This window comes from Podarcis filfolensis (assembly GCF_964270895.1).
Source record: "Podarcis filfolensis genome assembly, chromosome: 5".
Lineage (NCBI taxonomy): Eukaryota > Metazoa > Chordata > Lepidosauria > Squamata > Lacertidae > Podarcis > Podarcis filfolensis.
Window position 1 is genome coordinate 67402242 of NC_139608.1, and position 23886 is coordinate 67426127.

The following is a 23886-nucleotide window of genomic DNA, read 5'->3' on the forward strand; positions in this document are numbered from 1 at the left end:
TCCTGTTTCTAGTGCCCATCAGTCAGATCTTTGCTAATGCTGGAACAGAGAACCAATCTACTTCTATATACCTCTGTCTCTAACACACAGTTTTAGACAGTAAGCTCCTCAGGCCAAAGGCTTTTTTTGCTTAATAATACTGCCTAAGTGTGATGTACATTAATAAGTGTGAAGTGCATTAATACTTGTAACTTAGTAACAAAAGTATGAGGGGCTTGATAGTACACACCTTCATCAGTATCTTGGAGGAACTAAACAGCTAAGAGGGGAAAAACTCACCTGGCAACAGAAACTACAAAAGTGGGAGAATGTTTTCTCACAATTGAAGCAATACATTGCTTAAGAAGTCAAGGACAATGCATTCAAGGTAACTTAAAAGACAATTTAATAGTCAGCCTAATATACAGCTATTAGAATCACCTAAATATCACATAAATTACAAAAGAATTGGTATATAGCATAATAGATTTTTTTAACTATAAAACACATACCTCTGCAGTCCAACAACAATCCTCCCAAAATATCAGTTACAGTCAAACACCAAAAAAGGACATTGCACAACACAATTTCAACTTTTTGAGCTAGAGAAAATGAGGCCAGATTACATTCATTCATTCATGTACATTTAAACTGTAAAATCCCCCCTCCCACCCCCACCAGTTAATCCAGCTCCAGGTGCAATTTCACATGCTTCCATATATTTTCCAGTACAGTTCTCAGAATATTAAAGTGCTTATGTGCACTCTGGTATCATTCATATGCAGATGTGCAATATTAATCATATTTGGACATTTTAGTTCAAAGTCAGTTCAGCCAGTTCAGATTTTTTTTTTCCAGTGCCAACATTTATACATGTTTCAAAAGCATATTTAGACAATGATTCAGACAATGTGTGTAAATGTTCGTTTGTTCCCAAAACCACTGTTGCTTTCTCTTTCCTGTTGCTGGATTTCACGTAAAGATTAATCTCCAACAAACTCTAAATGTACAGACGTCACTTCTCTAAATGGCAAACAAAAATTAATTTTCTATACCTACATACAAAACTACTCAGAATTGCTACCTAGGGAAGATTAGTAGAAATATTCATAGTATGAAAGTTTTTATTTTTTAAAGTGTGCATTAACTTCAGCTAACAAAACCACAATTAACAATTACAAATGTGCAGTATTTAGCTCCTGGATATATAATGTAATAATATTTCACAGCTGAATGAGTTCATCACTCTATGCTCCAATTCAATGGTTTACCAGCATGAACAGTACATAGAAAACAGGCAAAACAAAACTGAATGTAAGGCTTTTGGATGGATACGATCTGCAAAAAGCTACACGTTGAGTGAATAAATTATTTACTGCTGCCTTCTTCAGCATCTCCCACCTAGACTCTTATTCAAATTCCTTTCCACACAATATGCTACAGAAGGCTCTCTTCAAAAAGATTCACATATGGCCAGATTCAAGCACCCTAAGGACTGGTTCACAACCACACAGATGAGGTCGCCTCTTTTCAGGAATTGAAATCCAATGCTTCTTTTGAGTACCGGCAAGGCACATGGATGCATATGATTGTGTATTAAGCCCCCGGGGTTTTGTCATTGTTGAGTAAAGGCAGTATGTCCACAGAAAGCAAAGTTTTGAGGTAGGGCCACTTGAGAAGGGATATGGGGTGGGTGAGCCAAAGCCACAGTTCCCACCCTTTCAGAATGCCCCGTTCCCAAGTCCTGTTGCTATAGATGCCTCCTCAACCTTTCTGGCTTCTTATTTGGTAACATGCGAGCCAGACAACATAACTGGGGGGGGCAGGGGCTTCAGTAATTCATTATGTGATTCACTCATAGGTTTTTAAGCATGGCTCACAATTTACTATTATTGTGGAACTAAGCACAAAGCATGGCAGTTTACCGAATGAATTTGTTTTGGATCAAAAGAAGCTAACTATTGAAACCATACTCTCCAACATTAGTGGGACATAATCAATACAGTCATTCAACTCTCCCTTAAAGCATTCCATTACATCACAATAGATGCTACGTGAGGTCATTTAAAAGGTACCAAACCTGAAGCAGAAGGCACTCAGCAGGGACGGTTATTGCAAATAGTGTAAACTATATTAAAAAAAAATTAAAATATGGACAGGTCGAAAGGAGTGTTTTGTATCTGTTGCAGTCCTTTAAAAGGGCCATAATATAAAGGAATTTAGAAGGGTTTCGGCTCATGGTCTATAGTGGTTGTGCCCTCTTCTCTCTCTCTAGATTAGTATTTAATACTGAAATATGTTTCCCTCAAAATCCGTGCAGTATTTTGCACCCTTAGTGACAACCAGTCACATTCCTAAGTGACCCTTATTCAGTTCTGCTATGGCAAACTATGGCCACGGTGCTATGCACGCTTATTAAGAAATGCCACAAAAGGCAGAGGGACCTATTTCCAGGTAAGCATGCATAGGACCTACTTGTAACCTGCCAAATTGTTCATTCAATCCACAATTTAAGTGAAAATAGTCTCTTCCTAAAATTTAAGCATCTCAAATGGAATGGTATGTAATGTATGGGATACGCAAAAATAGTTCTCCTGTACAATAGAACAAAAATAATTTCAGTTTGAAAATACAGCCTCCATGTGAAAACACAATTATACACAATTTCATAGTTCTGTAAAACTAGTTAGTTAAAATATTTTAACATTTCATAATACCATTATTTTAAATTTCATTTGAATATATGCACCAGGAACCACTAATATCCAAAAATACCAAGAATGAAAATGTTTTGCTATTAAAAAATTATATAATTTAAATTCTTATCAGGTAAGATTGTACATAATTTCCCACAAAATACATTTAAAAGGAGTATTTTCACAAACACATCAGAAGCGATACTAAGAAGTGTCCTTGTGACAAGAGCCAATTTTTCAAAATCAATGTCATTTACAGAGGCTGTAGCTGTGGAGTCATCTTCATTAGTGTTTACATCAGTCATTCTTCCTTCCAAAGAGACACATTTAAATACTCCTTACGCTACACAAGGGCTCCAATTTCAAGCCCTGTAGGTGCTCTGATATGTACACAAAGTTATCATAATACACAGGTTTTCATATCCACTTCAATTAGAGGTGGGCGTATCTGTTTTTTGCACATAAAATCAACTTGCCTCCTTCATTAGGTGAATAGGGAAGGCCCTGTGTGTACCAGGCATTCCTGTGTACATCCAAGTTCCAACATACACAATAAGCTACAGAATCAGGAAATCTATGAAATAAGAACTTTCACAATTACGTACCCAAGCTTATGTTATTAAAGCATCACTCTACAAGGCTTCCTATGAACAAGAAATGGAAACGAGGAAATTAGTCCATAAACAATGGTGAGAGTATACTAACATAAAGGAAAGCATACTATCCCATTCTGAGTTTTTATTCTCTTTTCTGTCCTCCCGTGAAAGTCACATAAGTTCTAAATTCACCATTTCTGCAGTCTACATTTGAATGGGTTACCTTTAGCTGTACCCAGTTTTTAATTTAAAGTACTATTAACTTCCAACTGAATAAAAATAAGTATAATTCTGTTACAATTGCAACTATAAAAACTGAAAATTAGATAGGAGTGCTTTCTGTAAGGTGATCCTACAATGTTCTAGTTACATTAAATAGTGTAAGCAGCACAGCAATGAACAATTATAATACTAATATTACAGAGCACACAGATTACTGCTCTACAGATGTGAAATGGTACAGGACAAGAAAGAATAAATACCTGCCTACATTAGACATACCCATATGTGTGTGTGTGTGAGTGTAAAGATTCTTTGTTGAACAGAAAACAGACACAGATAACATAAGCTACTATAGAATAAGCTAATTGTTACAAAGGTAGCTCAATAGGGCAGAATAGTGTAACTTTTTCCAGAATATGCTTTAAATTACTTCACAGAACACTGAATTCTCCTAATCACTCTTAAAGATGGTAGTATCACCTTTGACATAGGCTTTTATTAATTAAGGCTCACTTTATAACCTATGTGAAAACTGTTTATCAATGTAGCATTTGTTTTGATAGAAAATAAAAAGTCCATGTATATTTACCACATGTTGCTTCCAATTAAAATCAGTATTCTAGTGAACCTTAGAAAGTGGAAACACAAAACTCTGATAAATTCTTATGTCCAATTAGCCTACAAAACACCATACAATGAAGCAGTATTAGCAGAACATTGAAATTAATCCTAAAATTGTAGCTTTCCTTCTAAAAAGTTCGGGGGAGGGTGATCAAATTCAGGAGAGAGTGTCTGTTTGCATAATTCCCTCACAGCACTGCTGTAAGGTGCTTCCAAGTGGGGCCCGCTCAGGGACAGAAACCTCTGGTTCTTGGTAGTTTTGAAGTCAAGCAAAGTGTTCTCCTTAACGGCACAACTAGAAAATGGACATTTGGTTAAAAAGTATTTTCCAGCGACGTGAATTTCAGGAGGTGGTAGAGGATATTTTTTCCTATGCAAATTAAGTAAACTTAATTTACACAGCATAATTTGTGCTAGAATTTTTTTCTGATGGCTTATAAAAAGTGATCTAATTTACCTGTGTTTCAAAAACAAAGCTAAAAATGTCAAAACTGCCAAGCTTGCCTTAAACTGTATTTGCAGCTGGCGTCTAGTTATTAATAAACTTACAAAAAGGAAAAAATTTCCATGGAAAAAAATAAAGCACTGAAAGATTTTCCAGAAAATTTTCTGATTTGTACAATTTTCCATCTTGTATCACTGGATTTGACTGCAACCATTTCCATGCTAGACAGATTCTGAAACATGCCCATGAGAATTGCTGTGGGGTGTCATGCTATGTCACCCAGGGAGAAATTCATTGTAGAGCTATGCCAATCATTGATTAGCACAAGTACTTAAGCTTGCCAGACAAAATATCCACACTCTACCTCCTATTGCTTTGGGGGGTCTCCTGACACTATAGAGCCATAGGAGCTAACAAAAGTACTTGCACAGGCTTCCACTACCAGGACACATTAGTTGAATGAGGTCCATACTCTCCTTTCTGCCTTTTTTATGTTTATGGAGATGCACATGCTGCCAGAAGGAAGCCCTCTTGTATCAGCCCAACGTTTGCACGATAAGGCCCATTTCAAATGTAACGCTAAGAGAGAAAGCAGACACTAGCCTCGGACTAACAAATTCTCCCCTCCTGTTCGAGCACAAGAAAGCATTTATAGCTACTGTTTATGGTTTGTTCCAAAATGCAGTTTCCCATTATACTGTAATACAGGTAAACTGTGGCTTATTGAAACTACAACATTAAGCCGCAGTGCAATTTTGGTTCGACTGAACTAACTCAGCTTTAAAAAAAAAAATTGAAAATCCTGTATTTGGAATTAACAGAAACTGTGGTTTGTTCCAAAATGTGGGTGTAAGCTTTAAACATCCTCTACTTGAGTCTCTGGCTTCCATCTGCTTGTATTTATCAATGTGTAGTATTATGTCTGATAAAGCAGTCTTTATTCTCACCATAGGCAATTTAATAATTTTGAAGACCCTGGCTTATAATGGCCATTTTTCAACATGGACTTATTTCTAGTGTTCATACATTCCTTGGATGAGAGGATTTCAAGAGGATGCAACTTAAAGAGACTGGAGAGCTCTTTAAATACTCTCTCCAACTGCAACCTCTTAAAACTATCTTAACCACTGGTTGTGCAATTTTACAAAACTGCCCACACAATGAATGGCCATAGTACTACCTTATTTTTATAACTGACTTTAGACATTGTAGACTCACTAAGATATATTATTTTGCTGTTTTTCTGCAATGTCCAAAGCAACTCCTTGTTGAATATCTAAATATAAAGCTTATAAACAAAATAGGGCACAAAATCTGACACAAAGGTTTCAAAACAGCATTTAACATCTTTACATGGCAAACAACTCCTATTTCATAAGTTTTGAAAAACTTTTCAATAGCACTCATAATAAATTACACTGTTTGAGTATACTTTTAAGTTTAGCCATGAAAAGAGGAACATACCTACCCAGTTTTAAGAACGAAGCAGTATGATCACCTCACACTAAAATGCTGGTTCATTTAGAATATAGATTTCTAAGTATTTATCCCTCAGAAATGCTCCAGTTCTAAAGATGTAGTAAACACCTAAGGATAATATTCTAATATTCTCCTAATAACCCGTTATTTAGAGATATGGCTCAGTGTTCTGGCTGCATGGACGGACTCTGATTAAGCTAAAAATATTTAAGGGTATGAGAAAGCTCTACCATTTTATCTGACACAAATCATCCCCCAATTTTAGCTAAGCTTCACAAGTTAAATGCAAGTTCCTACGATTACCAGTTAAATCTCTTTAGCTTCTCTCTTACTAAACTGTAAGAAACTACAGAATAATTTTCCTGAGTAAGATTATAAAATACTTGATCATCCTACCAAAAGTACAAAGACAAGTAAAATGTAGAACAATACAAACCAACATATAACAGAATCACAAGTGCAGAAATGTTGTTGCTTTTCATTATAATTGGCCCCCAGTAGAAATCATAGCAAAAAGTTTAAGTATCTAAAATATTTTGAAGGACGGTAATTAAATTCTTCAGACCATGAATATAGCCCTCATCGTGTGTGTTGCTGGGGAACACATGCGCAAAATCTATCATCCTGACTTCAACCTCCATGCTTTCTGGCAGCGTAGTAGGCATGTGGCAGAAAACTTTTTCCAGCTGAGGTATAACATTTCCATTCAGATGTTCTTGTGAAAGGCAAGCACTGCTCTTCCATATGTTGTCTTGTTCCACAGTTTCAACTTGAAGGGAAATTTGACTCTGGTGCCTTTTGTGAAGTGCATACATTTTAGAGAAGCCTTTGCCTACAGAGGTCTCTACCTTGCCATTCTCTGTAGAACTGATGACACGAATGTTATTATTATATTCCAATGTACCACCACTTGGCACTTGACCCTTGGACACTCTTCCCTTCTCGACCAGACTGCCATCATTTAACCATGTAGTTGTCATCGGATACAAGCCATCATAGACAAATAGTAAAGAACTTGCATAAAAGTTAAGCTGCTTCTGCTTCTCAAACCACTGCAGTATTTCTTTAATCTTTTGAATACTGGCAGCTACAGCATCTTTTCTCAGGCAGAATCCATTATGGAAAAACTGAGCCACACCTGCAAGAAAGAAACCAGTAAAATTAATAGCCACTGACTGGAAAAGTTCAAACTGCAGTATAGCAATGGTGCCTAGCTTCCAAAAAGCAAAATTGACAACAAATTCTCAGCTATTCATATAACAGAATTCAGGTTTAAGTTGCTATTCACAGTCACCTGATAATATGCCCCCAAAAATTCAGACAAGTGTCCCAATTCAGATTTCCCATCATCAAAATATTAATTGCTATGTTAAAGGTTTCAGAGCAAGTGTGTCCGATTTATTCTGGTGTTCTCTGGCTCAAGTCTCACTTCTTACATGCACTTAAGCAAGCCCTCATCTTTCAGTTTTATCCACCCAATGCACTATGGGAATACTATAGCATGATCACATCTTCCAGACATTTTAATTGCGCAAATTCAATTATACACACTCAGCTCAGGCAGCAGTTGCCTTCTGGGTAACAGTTACAGCAGACGAGTGGGGGGAGACTAAGACAGAAGGGAGGTGAGAGGCAGACAGAGGAAGAAGAAACCCACCTCTCTCAGCTGCATGGTGAGCAGGGAAGTGAGGATGAAAAAAATCCCCACTGCAGAAGGGAAGAGAGAGGCCAACCCAGAGACATACAGGCAGAAGCAAAAAGCTGGAACAGTGTTGCAGCTTCTGCCTGCCTCTTTCCCTGTCTGCCTTTCTCCTCCCTTCTGCAGCTGAAGGAACCAGGTTTCTTCCTCCTCCATCTGTTTCTACTGATTCCCCACGCGTCTTGCTGCCAAGGCAAGATTTCTTCTTCCCCTGGCAGTGGGGATGCAGGGAGCTCCTCCGTGAGATCCCCGCCCCCCTTCCAGCAGGCAGCTTTTGACTATGCACAATTCTGCATGCGTGTGCTGCTTCTGGAACAGAACCCTTAAGTGAGTTGTGATTACACTGTACAAGTGACCTAGTTTCCAGGATTATTGTGAGAGTTTATGGGAATCACTTTAAACCCTCAAAACATACTATCAATGCTCAGAACTTATAACTAAAGAGCTGGGACTGCCCTATAAAATATTCATGGGGAGCAATCCTATAGCAGGATCTCAAGTTAGGATGAGCAGGTTAGGATCTAGTGCATCTCCATGTGAGTTAGGAGGTTCTTGGCATAGGCAGGCTATGCTGCCTTAATTCCTTCATCCGAAGCTAAGTCAGAGATACACATATTTCCCCCATCCGAGCTCTCCCACCTTTAACCCCAAGTCAGAATGATCCCACTTCCTTCCCTTCCCTGGCAATCCTGCATGCTAGAGGGTTTTATAATATTGTCCTCAATTTTCTTCACTATGAGACAAGCTACACGGAGTTTATAAGCACACAGTCTCGTAATAAAGGCCTAAAATAGTAGTACTACAACCTGGTCTAAATCCAAACATTACCATCTTTTACTGTCTCTTTCGTTAAGCCTCTTCCATAGTGCTGGTTTTGCGTCTCATAGCTGTCAGAATGGGCGCGATAAACCTTAAAACACACAAAATAATAATGTAATTTTGCCATCTGATTTCTGAAAAAATGTCTTTGTCCTAGGACTAGTTCCACTGTACTCTTCAGCATACGAAAGAAGGCTTTTTTTCAAAATGCTTTATCCACACATCTCTGAAACTATTTCATGAGCTGGATCTATCTAGCAATCCAAACTCAGCAAGTTCACATTGAAAACATCATAAACTTTGTATATTCAGATATAGCTTTTTCAATGGAATAATACATCAGTGAGATGTTATGTTATATACCTCTCTATACTTTACAGTCCAATAACAAGAAACCAGTGCAAATAAAGTTATGGGTGTTCAGAATGTCTACTCCGATGCCCCAGAATCAACTGGCCTATGTAGTCTTCAGATATAGGCCAGTGATAGAGGATAGCTTAGTATTCTACAGGGGATCTAAACTCAGACATATAAGTTTATGACCACACATCATTGCAAAACAAGTCTGTCTGGAAAACAATAAACATGCTGAATAAAAATAGAAATCAAATGAATATAAAAATATGTGTGCATATAACCACTAACAGCAGCACGTTTAGAAACAAAATAAAAATTATCTAGAATAAGATCACTAAACCAACATTTAAATTATATCTGTTACATGGGACAGCAAATGAACTGATACTTATTTTTCATTCTCAGCAACTACACAAACAGAAGCAGTTGACAGTGCATCCAGCAAGGTCCACCAGAAACCCAGCTAAATGGGCAGGGTATAAATAATAAAATTATTATTATTATTATACAGGCTTCAGACCATGGTGTTCCAATTAAAATCTCAGAGAGATGCATACAGACATAGGAAATACAGCATATATATTTTTGCAATCTATGTCTCTATCCAAATCTGCCCATTTTCATTATATTAAAGGAACAGATTTTTTTGCTGACATATTTTATGCCAATCCAGAATGTACATAGGACATTTATTCTGCTACACCAGATCTGAAAGTTAAGCACAGATATAGGGCTGCTTTAACAGGGAGTCTGGGAATGGTTGGAATACACTTGACTGAAGTCAGCAAGAATATGATAAAGGAATAATACACTTCTCCCTCCAAATGTTAATGAACATGTGCTTGGCACTATAAGAAAGCAACTGGACAGCAATACTAAAGAACTTGAACATCACATACAGTACAGAACATTAATAGCTCCCTAAACATCTATGAACAGAGACCAAAAATGCCTGTCAAATTCAAGTGCCAAACAACATCATCCACCTTCAGTAATATACTGATAAAATATGTTAATAACTAGAGTCTCATTGAGGTCTCTATGGGGACCAAACAGAAAACATGTTGTTTCTTTTCTTCTACTTGGCTAGGGAAATTACAATTATAATCTATTGCCTGAAGGCTAATTTTTAAGGTTTTGAATGCGCTTCAGCATCAGAATTCAGTTTATACAGTTAAAAGCCAAATCTTTCAAATTAAAAGTCAATTAATGCTTCACTAACACAATGCTATGCAAGACTGTTGCAGTTTATCACCATGCTGCACCAAAGGCCTGAAGGGATAGCCAAGCTATCAACACAACATGTTAGCTCTCTGGAGGACTGCTGTGAACAGCTTAAATTTCTGAATGCAACCCATCATAACCAAGTTAACAAATCTAGCTATTTGCTGGTGTTATTGAGTAGAACAATAAAATGGAACGTAAGTATGGGGTGCAAGAGGCGGAACTACTGAGAATATAATATGATAAAGGAGGAAGGATAGAGCTGTATGAGAAAACCAGGGAGATAAAAAGAAATACCGTATTTTTCGCTCGATAACACGCACCTGACCATAACACGCACATCGTTTTTAGAGGAGGAAAACAAGGGAAAAAACATTCTGAATGAAACAGTGGATGTATCATTTTTGTGCTTCATGCTGTGGCCACAGACATGTGATCTGATGGTGAATTTGGGGTGACCCAATGCAAAAATCCTGAGAATCCCTGTGGATCCATGCTTTGTAACCACGTTTTTGCACCATTGCAGCCCCAGGCAACAGTGGGTGTGTGATTTTGGGGGGGGCAGGCTGTAGCCATGGACATGCTATGTGCTCTGATGGTGAATTTGGGGTGACCCAATGCAAAGATCCTGAGGATCCATGTTTTGTAACCACGTTTTTGCACCATTGCAGCCCCAGGCAACAGTGGGTGCGTGATTTGGGGGGGGGCAGGCTGTAGCCATGGACATGCTATGTGATCTGATGGTGAATTTGGGGTGACCCAATGCAAAGATCCTGAGGATCCATGTGGATCCATGCTTTTTAACCACATTTTAAGTGGGGAAGGAAGGAAAAATACAGAATGGACAAGGAGCACGAGAGGGGTGTGCAGAGAAGCAGCTGGCTAAGAATGCAGGAGAGGGGTATAACGGGAGGGAGGAAAGGAAGGCAAAAGTTTTCCCTCACCTACCCACCCAAGCCAGCCAGCGCTCTCTCTCTCTCTCTCTCTCTCTCTCTCTCCCCCTCCTGCATGTTTTCAGCAGCACCGGAGCACAGAGACGACACTCTGCTTTCCCCTCTGCTTGCCTTGAGGGGAGGGGCTTTCCCTGCTCTTTGTTCCGTTTGAGCAAACACAGCAAGGAAACAGAGGAGGGTGGGCAGTAAGACCCTGAGGCAGAATGCAGGAAAGCAGCCACTTCCTCTTTTCAGGTTTCCCTTCTCCGAGACGCGCGATTTGATTTTTGCCTGATTTTTTTTGCCATTTGGCTCCAGGGACCACACATTCGCTCAATAACACGCACAGACATTTCCCCTTCCTTTTTAGGAGAAAAAATCTGCGTGTTATAGAGGGAAAAATACGGTATGTTATCGAAGTCCACATCTAGACTAAGTACAATCTTCTTTATAAAAAGAAAAAAGAAAATCTTGAAGATGCTGTTCAGATTATTGTACTCAAAAGAGAAATCAATAATAGGTCTTCCTTTGGATCGCCAACCCTACCCACTTCTTTTCTCATTATTATTATTAATGAGAAGTTAATGCAGATTGTCTCAATTCAGTCCCCTACATCTCCCTGCAATAAGGGAAGCAGGGAATACGGCATGACAGAAAACATTCAAACCCAAAGCATGCTGACTCGTAACATCTTTCCGTGGGGAAAATATCATCTATATACACAAAGTATCACTGTGGTGACAGTGATAATAATACAACAAAACAACACCACCACAAACCGGCTTATAAGTATAAAACCAAATTTACTAAAATAGCTAGAATAGAGATAGACTTATAACCATTCAAACAACAAACATAATAAGGTGCCATGTGCAAGACAAAGCCTGGAGATACTGTAAACATGGAGTGGATAAATGTACAACTCGATCTTAACAAGTTACATGTACAGTAAACGTTATACAGACTGGATAAATGAACTGTTCAACAAGTAGCGTAAGTCCAATCATGGAACGGCAACCCCGTGTTGCCACAACGGCAAGGGTAGCACACTGGAGAATATGAAAAGGTTTTTCAAAGCTGTTTTTCAAAGATTGAACTGGATGAGATGTTCTTCAATGGGTCTTGAGTTGGAAACACAAAGCCGTGTACATGGATCAATCACGGGAAGGAAAATCAAAGCTACCACCCTGGTGAGAATACCGCAAGTAGGCAAAAGGAGCTTGGGGTCGCATAACTAGTTAGCATGCCAGAGTCTCGTTCGTTATCTGGCACTGGATGCTACCCATGCCGTTGTGGCAGCACGGGGTTGCCATTCCGTGATTGGACTTATGCTACTAGTTGAACGGTTCATTTATCCAGTCTGTACGTTTACTGTACATGTAACTTGTTAAGATAGAGTTGTACATTTATCCACTCCATGTTTACAGTGTCTCCAGGCTTTGTCTTGCACATGGCACCTTAGTATGTTTGTTGTTTGAATGGTTATAAGTCTATCTCTATTCTAGCTATTATTCTAGTAAATTTGGTTTTATACTTATAAGCCAGTTTGTGGTGGTGGTGTTTTGTTGAAAATATCATCTAAACATAATTTTAGTTGCCCCCATGTTGTCAAGAACATAAAAAGATTTAAAATCCAATGAAGAACTGCATCTTACCCTCATGCCTAGCACCAAGAACCCAATCTCTTCCATTAATGGATACTTGCTGACTTGTTGCTTAATCTTCTCAGCGGAAGCATATGGATCATAGCTTTTCTGGCCTATTTTTACATCCATTATACATGGCTTTTTAAATCTGTGTGTCACATCTTCCAGTTTCAGGTACAAATCTGTTAACAATTCAGAATAAACTAGATCAATGTCATAATCTAACCAACCCAATCATTAGAGGTCAGTGGAAAGTACACAAGTACAGGAGTGGCTCAAAGATGGCATCCTCCTGGTGGTGGTATATTACAACAAGCATTATATTAACCATCTAATTCCCAACAATGATTCCTTTTAGTCTGTGATTTTATTTCATTGTGTCTATTTTTATATCCCTTCTCACTATCAGACAGTGTTGTATAAGTTAATATAATAGTAGTGTTTTATAAATTATTTTTATTATGAAATCTGCTGTCCAGGTCAGCTTCAGCTTCCTGTGTAAGAACGTAAGTAATTACAGTAACCATCCTTTCAATGAAGCAAATTGTAACTAACATTCTGAGAAAGTATAAAATGTTAAAAGATAACAATAAGCCCTTTAGCATGCTTTAAATTGCCAACATTTATTCTTGGCGGTGGTCATCTTATTATCTTCCTGCAAGACTACTGTACCTTACTAGTGGTACCCCTGTTGCTGTTAGCAGTAGAAGGTGTATTTTGTCATACAAATTCTGCAATAGACCTAAATATGCTAAACTGGATCTTACTGAAGAATCAATTGAGTTTGCAGAAAACAGCCCTTATTTACATGACATTTTTCCATCTACAAAGCATAGCAATATATTGTTTCATGATGTTCCACATGATAGTGATTTATCACGCTGTGCTCGGGTACTTAGTTTCTGGCATTTTCAGAGCCATCTCCCAAGCAGTTGCCAAAAAATTAGTGCTTCTTGCACTGTCTAACAGCATTACCGTTGGGTGCAGTAGGTGATGCCCAGGTTCCATAATATTTTGGCAAATATTTTTGGAGTTCTAGAAACACAGAGTCTTCACAGTCAGCAGCATACACCTGAAATAAAAGAAATATGTTTGAACTGCAACAAACCACTCAATTCCCTCTTGTGGCAGACTACATTTGGATATTTAGAACTTATGGGGGGAATTCAACATCATGCTAAGGTAATCTTCAGCACAAGCATTTCGGCTTGCCAGATGGAACAATTCATTCTCGTACCCCTGCACGCTGTCCCAGCGCTTCTTCCAACCACCAGCACCCAGCCAGTTTCAGGGGTACACAACCTAAAGACCTTGCCCAGGGCTTCCACTAACAGGACTTGTTAGTTGAATCTTACCCTCTGTATGTTTAAAACCTCACACTCAATAGAAATATCCATTTAGAAAGGAAACAAAGTGTCTCTCAGAATAAATGCTGTAAATTGTGCCAGAATGTTTGACTACTGTTAAGTCTTTTATAAAAAATAAGTATTTTGCTTTCAAAAAAACCCCACCCCAAATTGAAATTCAGAGTTTGACAGCACTAAAGCACACAAATGTGTGCTTAGGGATCCTGTGCAGCATGAGTCAATCTAATCAAAACATTCTTAGGTGCACTAGTGGCAGGATGGGGCACAGGGAGACAAGTCTGGTCTCCCTTTCACCTTCAGTTATGGCAAAATCAAGTATGAGGAGGATAATCTTTCAGTGATGAATTAATCAATTGCATTCTCCCTCCCCAAATTCCTAAACTAAATGGCCTTTAAAAGATTATATTGGATTGGTATAACCCTAGAAAGCATCCAGTAAATACAGGAACTCTTAACATAGCCTACCAACTGTGGGTTTACGCTTCCAAGTAGGGGAGGAGGAGGAGGGGAAGGTGAGGTAGAGTGGACTGCAAAACTTGTGTACTGTAACATTAGCAGCTTTATCATTGATTGAATTTGTAAAACAGTTAAAGTGCATTGTTTCTACTGCCATAAGATACCTGGCTTTTGTTAGAGGGATGCAATTATTTATTTTGTTCATGACTTGTCATTCAATTGCAGCAAAGCCACACCATCAATGACGAACAGAAAGAATATTAAAACATGCAACTCAACAGCTAATTCCTAATGTGACACCAATGCAATTTTAAATATTTTATTCAATATTAAATTTTGACCCTTAGTTGGCAATAACAACTGCAGAGGCAAAATGCTGAGCAAATACTTTTCAGAGACAGAATGACAGTCAGTCCTGTTATTCTAGTTACACTTAAAAAGGAAATGAACAAGACCATACAACTGAGTTGCTGGATTTACAAATTACTGTTGTCCATTATATATACTTATAAAGGAAAAAATGCCTTCAAACTTTTGTCTGCCTGAACTATTGGATTTTCTGTCACCAAGAGAAACCAGGTGACAGATCACAGGCTGCCTTGCCTGTCTCCTATGTAGGTCAGGAAAAAGCTGAAGCTTGCTAACAGGTTAATTTTAGGACTCTAAATTATTATTGTTTATTCCTTTTCCAAATCCCCACCCCCTAAAAACCAAGTCAATATAGGCATCCAGCTATAGGAATAGTAAAATAATCAAATTACTTATACTGAAGAAGTTATAAGGTCTGATTAGCAGAAAAAAATACTTTGTTATAGGAGACATTTCCTAAATGAGGATCACACTGTCTTTGGCTTTAATAGGGAATGGAATCATTTGCAACCAAATGTTTCAGCACAAACTGTTCCAAGAGCTCATATATTAATGAACTATTTACATTTTCTCTCCACGTGCACACTAATGTTACTTTAGGCAACTCTGGTAGAAAGTACATAATTCACTCTGACTCAACCAAACATATGTTGTAATTTCATTCTCCAAGAATGGTTTCAACATTTATTTGCAATATTAGTTTGTTCTACTGACAACCAAAATTTAACTTCAAAGATGTGCCACCTATGCCATGAGATCCAGTAACTAGCTACATAGCCCCAGGTTCCTGTACAGTGATTTCAAGGAAACAGGGTAGCAGGAGCATTCTAGCACCCCTTAACCAAACTGGCTTTTACTCCAATATCACACTTTATTTGGTGCAATGTACCACTCCCTCTTCAATGCATAAACCAGTCTTTGTTCCTCCAGAGGCTCCATGCCTAAATAGTCCCCTAGATAATCAAATAAGCAGTTGCCAATGGGGCCACATCACAACTAGCATGAAGCTCACTTATGGAATACAGTCATACCTCGGGTTGTGAACGCTGCAGGTTGTGTGTTTTCGGGTTACAGACCGCGCCGAACCCGGAAGTACCGGAACGGGTTATTTCCGGGTTTTGGCGCTCGCGCATGTGCAAGATCACTAAATCACACTTTGCTCATAAGCACCAAATCGCGTCATGTGCGTGTGAAGACGCGGCGCTGCGGGTTGTGAACATGCCTCCCGCATGGATCACGTTCGCAACCCGAGGTATGACTGTATAGAAAAACAAGGAGAAAGTTATGGATAGATGCCCAACAACCAGACAGGCACATGATGAAACTACCAGTGTGTCTGCTGTGTACACAAGATGACCTCTGAGACTGTCAATAAAGGGATGCACACCAACATTACTGACAGTGGAAGACATCAAACACTAGTCATAATCAAGACCCACTGATGTCAAAAGCTCCAAAGTATGTCATCTTCCTCCCATATAATCAGTCTCTGACACTGATCAAGACTACCATATTGAGTTTGCCATTTACAGTATGTGCTAAGTTGGGACAGTAAGGTTATGCACAGAGGTTCCCAGTGATAATTAAACAGAGGGGTGCTTCAATTCAGCAAAAAAAAGCATAACTTCAGTTAGAGGATGAATTAGGAAACAATTACCTTGTTATAGAATTCTAGTTCTCTGGGCCCTCGAGGTGGTGGCTGCAATTGTTTGAGGACTGTGCCATCAGGATGCTGCAGGATGCCTGGGAAACAACAAATACATTTGTTCACATCTTAACTTCAGCATGCCTTTGAGTCCAACTATGATAACATGATCTAGTATATACACTAAATGTTCTAAAAAACCCAAGAGTTCTTGTTAGGGGGAAAAGTAAGAGTTCGTGTTAGGAAGCAGCTTTCTTTAAATGAAATCAATAAAACAGAGAAAATACACCTTACCCTTAGAGTCTGGTACTTATCCTGAAGACCAGGCAAATCTTTCACACATTGGCCTGGTTTGCATGTAATGCTAAGCCATGATTTGTTTAACAAATCAGTAGTTAACCATAAATTATCCTACATATTTGTCAAACTATGGTTTGTTTCTCCAAAGTTTGGTCTGTTTCCCATCTGCTATAGTCTCATGCATTTGTACCCTGGTGAACATCTAGAGTGGAGTAGCCAAGCAAACTATGGCTAAGGAAAGTGCTGAGCTCACATGTAATGCCAAGCCATAGCTTAAACGAAGACAGGCTCATAAGCAACAAGCCATGGCTTCAAATCATGGATGACTGGCAATAAGGAAACAATAGATAAGCTGCTGGGAAGGGTTCACACGTAATGCTGAGCCATGGCCTAGCTATACAAGAACCAGGACGAATGTGGAGCAAGAGTTTTGTTATTTTGCAGCTAACTTCTCTGCTATTTTTCAATCACCAAAACAGTGTTAGTTCTGAACGGTTTCATCTCACTGAAGTTTCTTCACAGCAGTGGTAACTTAAAATTTAATCCTTAAACATTCATTTGCAACTACTGGAATAAGCCCTTTGGATCCAAATGAGACTTCAGTATCATGTCATTTTTTTTTCTTTCTAATGATGTTATTCAAGACATTCAAGACAGGCAATATTAATACAACCACAACGTCACAAATTAAAATTGAGACTCATTCTAGGCTGCAGTATTACCATTAGGACAACAGACTACAATAAATGTTATCTCCGCTAGTTGAAGAATAACCAAGGTTTCTATTTAGTAATGGTTATAGTTATAAAAATCAGCCTTTGGACTTTATTATTAGTAAAAGTAAAAGTAAAACTTTAGCTTCTAGGTAAAATTGAACATGTTATTTTCAGCAATAAATCTTTGTTCTTATCACGGTCACATTATGCAACCCTGAGTGAAGCCACAATCAAAACCACTTTGTCAGACAAGCAAAATGTGAGTGTTTACCCCTTCCCACCTCTATTATAAATTCCCTTTATTAAGAATTTTAAGTAGTCAGAGCACATGTCAGAACAGCCTTTTTCTAGTATAGTGAAAAGAGCAACTCTCATAGGAGTCTCTCCACTTTTTGAAATTCTGTGTGTGCTAGCAACTAGGGAAAGGAAATTTAAGGTAAGAAGCTGGGACAGTGATAAGAGAAGTAAGATCTTCTCAGTGATGACCCCAATACTTCATAATTATTTGCTCATGAAAGACTACTTCAGCCCAAGTTTGTTTATTTTTCGAAAGCAAAGTTTTACTACAACAAATTTTTAACTGGGAAACTTAAAAGGGTATTTTAATGTGCTCCACTGTTTCAACAGTTTAATAGTGGAATATATAGGCTGTCATGTTTACTTTTTTGTATTTGTGATTCTATGATTTTATGTATGGAAACCATACATAAAGCTCTGCTGGATCTGATCAAAGGACTCCAGTTCAGCATTATGCTTCCCACAGTGGCTACCAGATGCCTATGGGAAGCCCATGAGTAGGACATAACTGCAGTAGCACTATCTTCCAACTCTACAATTTTATGATTCTATGATTCAGTCCTATTATTATACCCAGCTGGCATTCAGAAGCATACATACTAACTCTGATACTGGAGGAAATATAGCCAGCACAACAAAAAGCCATTGATATTCTTATATCCCAAGAAAACCTATGGAATAAGTAAAGTATAAATATAATATAGAATGATATAGCAGATCTCTCCTTATGAATATGTGAAGTGTTTAAAAAGTATCTTTCATTCACAGAATTCTAATATACATGACACTCCACAGTAACAATACAAAATCAAGGAGCTTATAATCTAAATTTCAGCAGTGAGGAGGAGTTGGGAGAACCCTGAAAATCTGCACCAAGGTAACCCCAGAACACACGCAAAAATATCTTGTGATCTGTGTGAGTTACGCAAGTGTGTGAAAGTTGCTTATTTTCTTGTTTTAAATATCATTCAGTCACCACTTTAGGTTCTGAGATTCCAGAAGACATTAACCATGCATTTTCATACCTATATTTGTAGTCAACAAGGGCTAGAAACACTTTTTAAAAAAAAATCTGGAAGCTAAATTCTGTAACCACTACCACATACATGCCAGAGCCCTGAACTTCAACTTCTTATAATCCGTGCAAATTTGTTATTCCTGAAGTTGACTGCAACAGGGATAGCTCTCAATCATGGTTCCCCCCCCCAGAGAAGAGACACACATTATGACCTTAGAAGGATGTTGGCTTAAGCAGAAGTCAGTGAGGAAGGTTAATCATGAAAACTGCAGCTAAACAATCTATGTTCTCACTTAAAAATCCTCTCCTTTCAGGAACAAACCAGTTTTCTTGTGAAATCCTTGCTTTCAGTTGTTCCATTTGAACCTATGCTTTTGTAACTATCTGCATTTCATGGGTAAACAATGTTATAAAAATGAATAATTACATCTTATAAAAATATAAAGATGCATATGCAAGAATATGATGGGGATGAATATTTACATGTTGAGCTTGAACATGTGTCAGACCCAGTTTCAAATTCCTGCTCAGCTTCAAAATTTATTGCACAGCCTTGGGCAAATCACCCTCTATCAGTTTAACCTGAATCATGACATTGTTTTGGTGCTAAAACACATTGCTATGAGCTTCCTGGAAGAAAGGATAAGGTGCAAATACAAGAAATGTTGATTTTCACCACTTTTTGAACTCAGTACGAGTACTCTACAAGTGTGAATGAGTTAGGAGAAACCATCTAGTGCGTTTACTGAAGAAAAGGGGGCATACATCAATCAGGTGATCTACAACTTGCTAGAGGGCCTTCTCAGCAACAGCACCCAGGTTATTTATTCAAATCATTTCTATATCACATTATATTTTTGAAAAGTTCTCTAAGTGGATTACAACCCATCTTAAAACATCAAATTCCAAAATCTCAATAAATATTACAACTGAAAATTTAAGTACAAAAATACAATAAAGACATTAAAGCAGCATAATTAAGAGGAAAACAAAATATGTTCCTAATTTTTAAAAATGCAAGTAAAAATTAAATACAATAACAATTCCACTTAGAAAGTTTTAGCCAAATTAAAATGAGATAGAAACTGTATCCACACTTCCACCTCCACAGTAACATGCCCCAGACACAGCCTTAGCACTCCTCTACATAAGAACCTCACTCTCAAGTACAGTGGTACTTCAGGTTAAGTACTTAATTCGTTCCGGAGGTCCATTCTTAACCTGAAACTGTTCTTAACCTGAAGCACCACTTTAGCTAATGGGGCCTGCTGCTGCTGCCGCGCCGCTGCCATGCAATTTCTGTTCTCACCCTGAAGCAAAGTTCTTAACCCAAGGTACTATTTTCTGGGTTAGCGGAGTCTGTAACCTGAAGCGTATGTAACCTGAAGCGAAGGTAACCCGAGGTACCACTGTATTCCCACTAACTATACTCATAACACAGCTAATCCCCACCCAACTAATTGTTGCCAACCGGAACTCTGGTTTGCAAAACATCCCCAGAAGCATTAAGCACAGGTTACAGCCAGCTCATTCACTCACCTCCATCTCGGTCAATATATTATCATATAAACAAAAACATTATCTGTTCTCCTTCCTCTCTCCCACCCGGGTAGGGTCTTTGGGTGGTATCAAGCAACTTTACAAATACCTGCCAAAGAAGGGGAAGAAGAGGCATGGGAGGAGAAGCAACCAGTATGCTGAAAAACCTAACCATGGTTAAGTGATCAGGCACTTTTCCACTTCATCTTAGTGCAGATGTATTTGTCTAATACTGGCTGATCATGTCTGATTTGTTTAATACAAAGACTAGAAGAACCTAGCTAGGAAAGAAAAATAGAACAACCAGAATCTGTCTCTTGTAACGGCATCTTATATATGCACATGTAAAGCCCCTCTAGTTGCCATATAAATCACTTTAAATGCCACAATCTCTTTAAGTTCCTCATTGTATTCATGTCCATTTGCCACAAAACACAATGTGAATACAAGGATAAACACATTTTCTGCAGTGATGAAATTTCTCCCTAATGAATGCCAAATCTTCTGTTTACTCAAAACAGGAGTACATCCGTGTGTTTATTCTTCATGCAGTTTGTTTCCTGTAGAAATCCAAAACAAGATTTCGCAATTAAAGTAACTGCTTTTGGGATTTCTGGAGCAGAATCACAGGCATTTTCCAAACCTACCAATCCAATTTCCTTTTTTCTTTGGGGTGGGGTGGTGAAGAGAGAATCAGGTCATATCCCCAGCTTCAAAACTTCCTATTCATAAACATTAAACCTACAAAACACCTCAGATTAAGACTACATGCTTAGGTATCAACAAGAAAAGCAGGGACCTTGTAGGTAGATACCCCTGAAGATTTAGAAAGAGCAGGGAGGTCATATTAGAAAACCAAATTAACACAAAAAAATGTGCGGCAGCAAACACAACAAAGACACCATAAAAGAAAGAGCTTTAAACAGCTTATTAGGCAGGAGAATGTGTCATTTCATTATTGCTCCATTAGTACATTCCCAACAAAGAAAAAAAATATTTTTTACTGTAAACCACCAAGGTGTATACAACAGAGACAGTAGAATACCACTATGTTATTTTGTAAGGAAAAAAGCAAACTGAAGTTCTGCGTGGATTTCAAAAACCTGCAAATTCTACTTTTGAAAACCCATTTCAGAGCATCATTTTCAGCTGTCATATACAGTAACACACCCTGTCCTTCCTACACATATTGCTCAAGATGGCTTACAATTAACATGCCTATTTTTAATTAATACTATTGTTGCATAGAGCCACAGCCAGTAGTCTTTCTCAGCTGGATTGGGGGAGCCTGGAAAGACCATTCAGCCATAAAAAAAGTCACTAGAAGACCTCAAAGCAGTCTCTCGCCGAATTGGGGCGGGGGGGGGGGACGATGGGGACGACAAAATTAAGCAACCCCACGCATGCAAGGGACGTCTTGAATATTACTCACACGGCTCAGAGAGAGGGCTGTCAGAAAGAGAGACACAAGCAACCCACAACATTAAGGACACACCGATGTCGTAAGTAAAAACAAAACTCGCCCTGGTATTATTATTTAACACTAGGGCACTGGATCCCACACACCAAAAACACGCACGCGCGTGCATAAACACACACACACTTGGAAACGTTGAGGGGAATAACACCCAAGGCAGAAAAAACCGGACTTTGGTTGCTTTGTATCCAGATCCAAACTAATTCCTGAGCGCGGACCCAAGGGACTTGGGTTGGGTTGGGGGGGTACCTGAGCAGCCCCACTTCCCACTCCCTGCCGAAGGGGTGCCCGGGGCGTGGGTCCCGGCTTCCTGCCTCCCCTTAGGACCCGCCCCACACACGCACCCAGCCACCCACCCACCCCAGGCCTGCCACTTACCGCCCTTATCCTTGCCGTACATGTGCCCAGCCACCTGGTGAGACAGCGGCACGCAGCCGTTGAGCAGCCGGGCGCTCCTCCCTCCTCCTCCTCCTTCCTCTTCTCCCTCCGCCGACGACGACGCCGCGGAGCCCGGAGGCACGTCCGCCTTGGCGCCCCGAAGAAGCCGCTCGGGCTCCCTGCTCGCCGCACAGCGCGGGGGCTCGGTGGCCATTTCCTCGGAGGCTCCCGCCGCCGCCGCCGCCACGTCCTCCTCCTCCTCCTCCTCCCCGCCTTCAAGGGCCTCCTCCGCCGTTGCCTCCGCTGCCGCCGCTCGCCGTTCGCAGCCCAGACCAGGCCCGCGGCTCCATGGCGTGCGCCCCCGCCCGCAGTGCTTCCACTCCCTCAGGCGAGCGGAGCGGAGGCTTCCCTCGGCCACCTCAACCGCTCGGGTCGACTGACTAAGCGGCACTGAGGAGAGAGAGAGAGCCAGAGAGAGATAAGCAGCACCTCGGCGTTACTGGGCCTGCGCGGCTCGCAGCGAGCCTGCGCAGTAGCGGCGACTGAAGCCGCTCGTCCCTGGCTTGGGTGGGGGGCGGCTTCTGAATGGTTTTCCCTACGCGAGGAAGAGGCAGCGCTGCTGTTATCAAGGGCACAGCGCTACCTGACAGCCGCGCCCTTCTGTGCGGTGGTAGACTTTCCCTCTAAGCTCAGGGGTCCAGGGCCGACCCAAGACCTTTTGGCACCTGAGAATGGTGCCCCCTTCTCCGCCAGGGAAGATCTACTACATCAGGAGCAATCAGGGGTGCCAACTTGGATAAAATATTGGTATTGAATAATTGGATATTGAATTGAATTGGTAGTCGATTGAATATTGAATAAAATATTGGCACAGGTAAGCTCTGCCCCACATCTGATGCAGTGCACACACAGCATCTGAATGGCAATGCTCATCAACTTTGGGGGTGCCCGGCCCTCTCCAATATTTTATTGGGGGCAAAGGGACCTTGGCCCCTGGGAGTTGGTTCCTATGGGAACAATGGAGAGATAAAGCTCTCAACCGGGATCTACTGATTAGCAGACCTTCCAAGTGTCCCTGTTTTCCAGGGACAGTCCCGGATTTACAGAAGCTGTCTCAGTTTCTGATTTGATCCCAGAATGTCCCACTTTTCCTTAAGATGTCCATGTTTTCATCGGAGAAATGTTGGAGGGCATGCACCCCATGAGTGGGCCAGTCCTACTGTTGTCTAGGGAGTGGTGAGAGGGAGAAAGCACTCTGTATGTGCTCTGTGGAAGAGAGGTCCCAGTACATATTATTTTTACGGGACTGAGCTCTAGTAATAAACCACAAGTTGTGCTACAAACTAAACTCTGCCACAGTGGACTCCAACTCCGCTCTCATCCGCCCAAGCCTATCATGGTCAATTGTTAGATATAATGGAAATTGAAGTTCAGCAACATCGAGGATCAAAGGTTCCCCACCCCTGGTCTGACAAAGCTCAGTTTTAAAATAAATAAATTTTAAACAAGGCTCAAAGTGAAGGCCATGAGTGAAGTCTCACTGTGAGCAAAGTTGCTCTCCTCACACTGGTAGCCTTTTTTTAGCCTTTAGACTTCTGCTAGATAGCTA

The 23886-nt window shown here is 39.8% G+C and overlaps 1 protein-coding gene across 1 annotated transcript; it reads right to left on the reverse strand.

Moving 5' to 3' along the window:
* Positions 1–361: 361 nt before the first annotated feature.
* IPMK (inositol polyphosphate multikinase) lies at positions 362–22790 on the reverse strand. The gene is made up of 6 exons (XM_083614170.1): positions 22278–22790; positions 16565–16650; positions 13691–13787; positions 12725–12897; positions 8566–8647; positions 362–7176 (listed from the first exon to the last, which is right to left on the reverse strand). The coding sequence occupies exons 1-6, from the start codon at positions 22489–22491 to the stop codon at positions 6557–6559; spliced, it is 1272 nt and encodes a 423-aa protein (XP_083470296.1). The 5' UTR covers positions 22492–22790; the 3' UTR covers positions 362–6556.
* Positions 22791–23886: the final 1096 nt, after the last annotated feature.

Excerpts from the sequence above, each read along its gene's own strand:
- IPMK (XM_083614170.1), bottom strand. The coding sequence starts at position 22,491 with ATGGCCACCGAGCCCCCGCGCTGTGCGGCGAGCAGGGAGCCCGAGCGG. Across the intron at positions 12,898-13,690 it reads ATCACCTACTGCACCCAACG|ATTTGTACCTGAAACTGGAA; the intron begins GTAATGCTGTTA and ends AATTGTTAACAG. Across the intron at positions 8,648-12,724 it reads TCTTGGTGCTAGGCATGAGG|GTTTATCGCGCCCATTCTGA; the intron begins GTAAGATGCAGT and ends GTGTGTTTTAAG.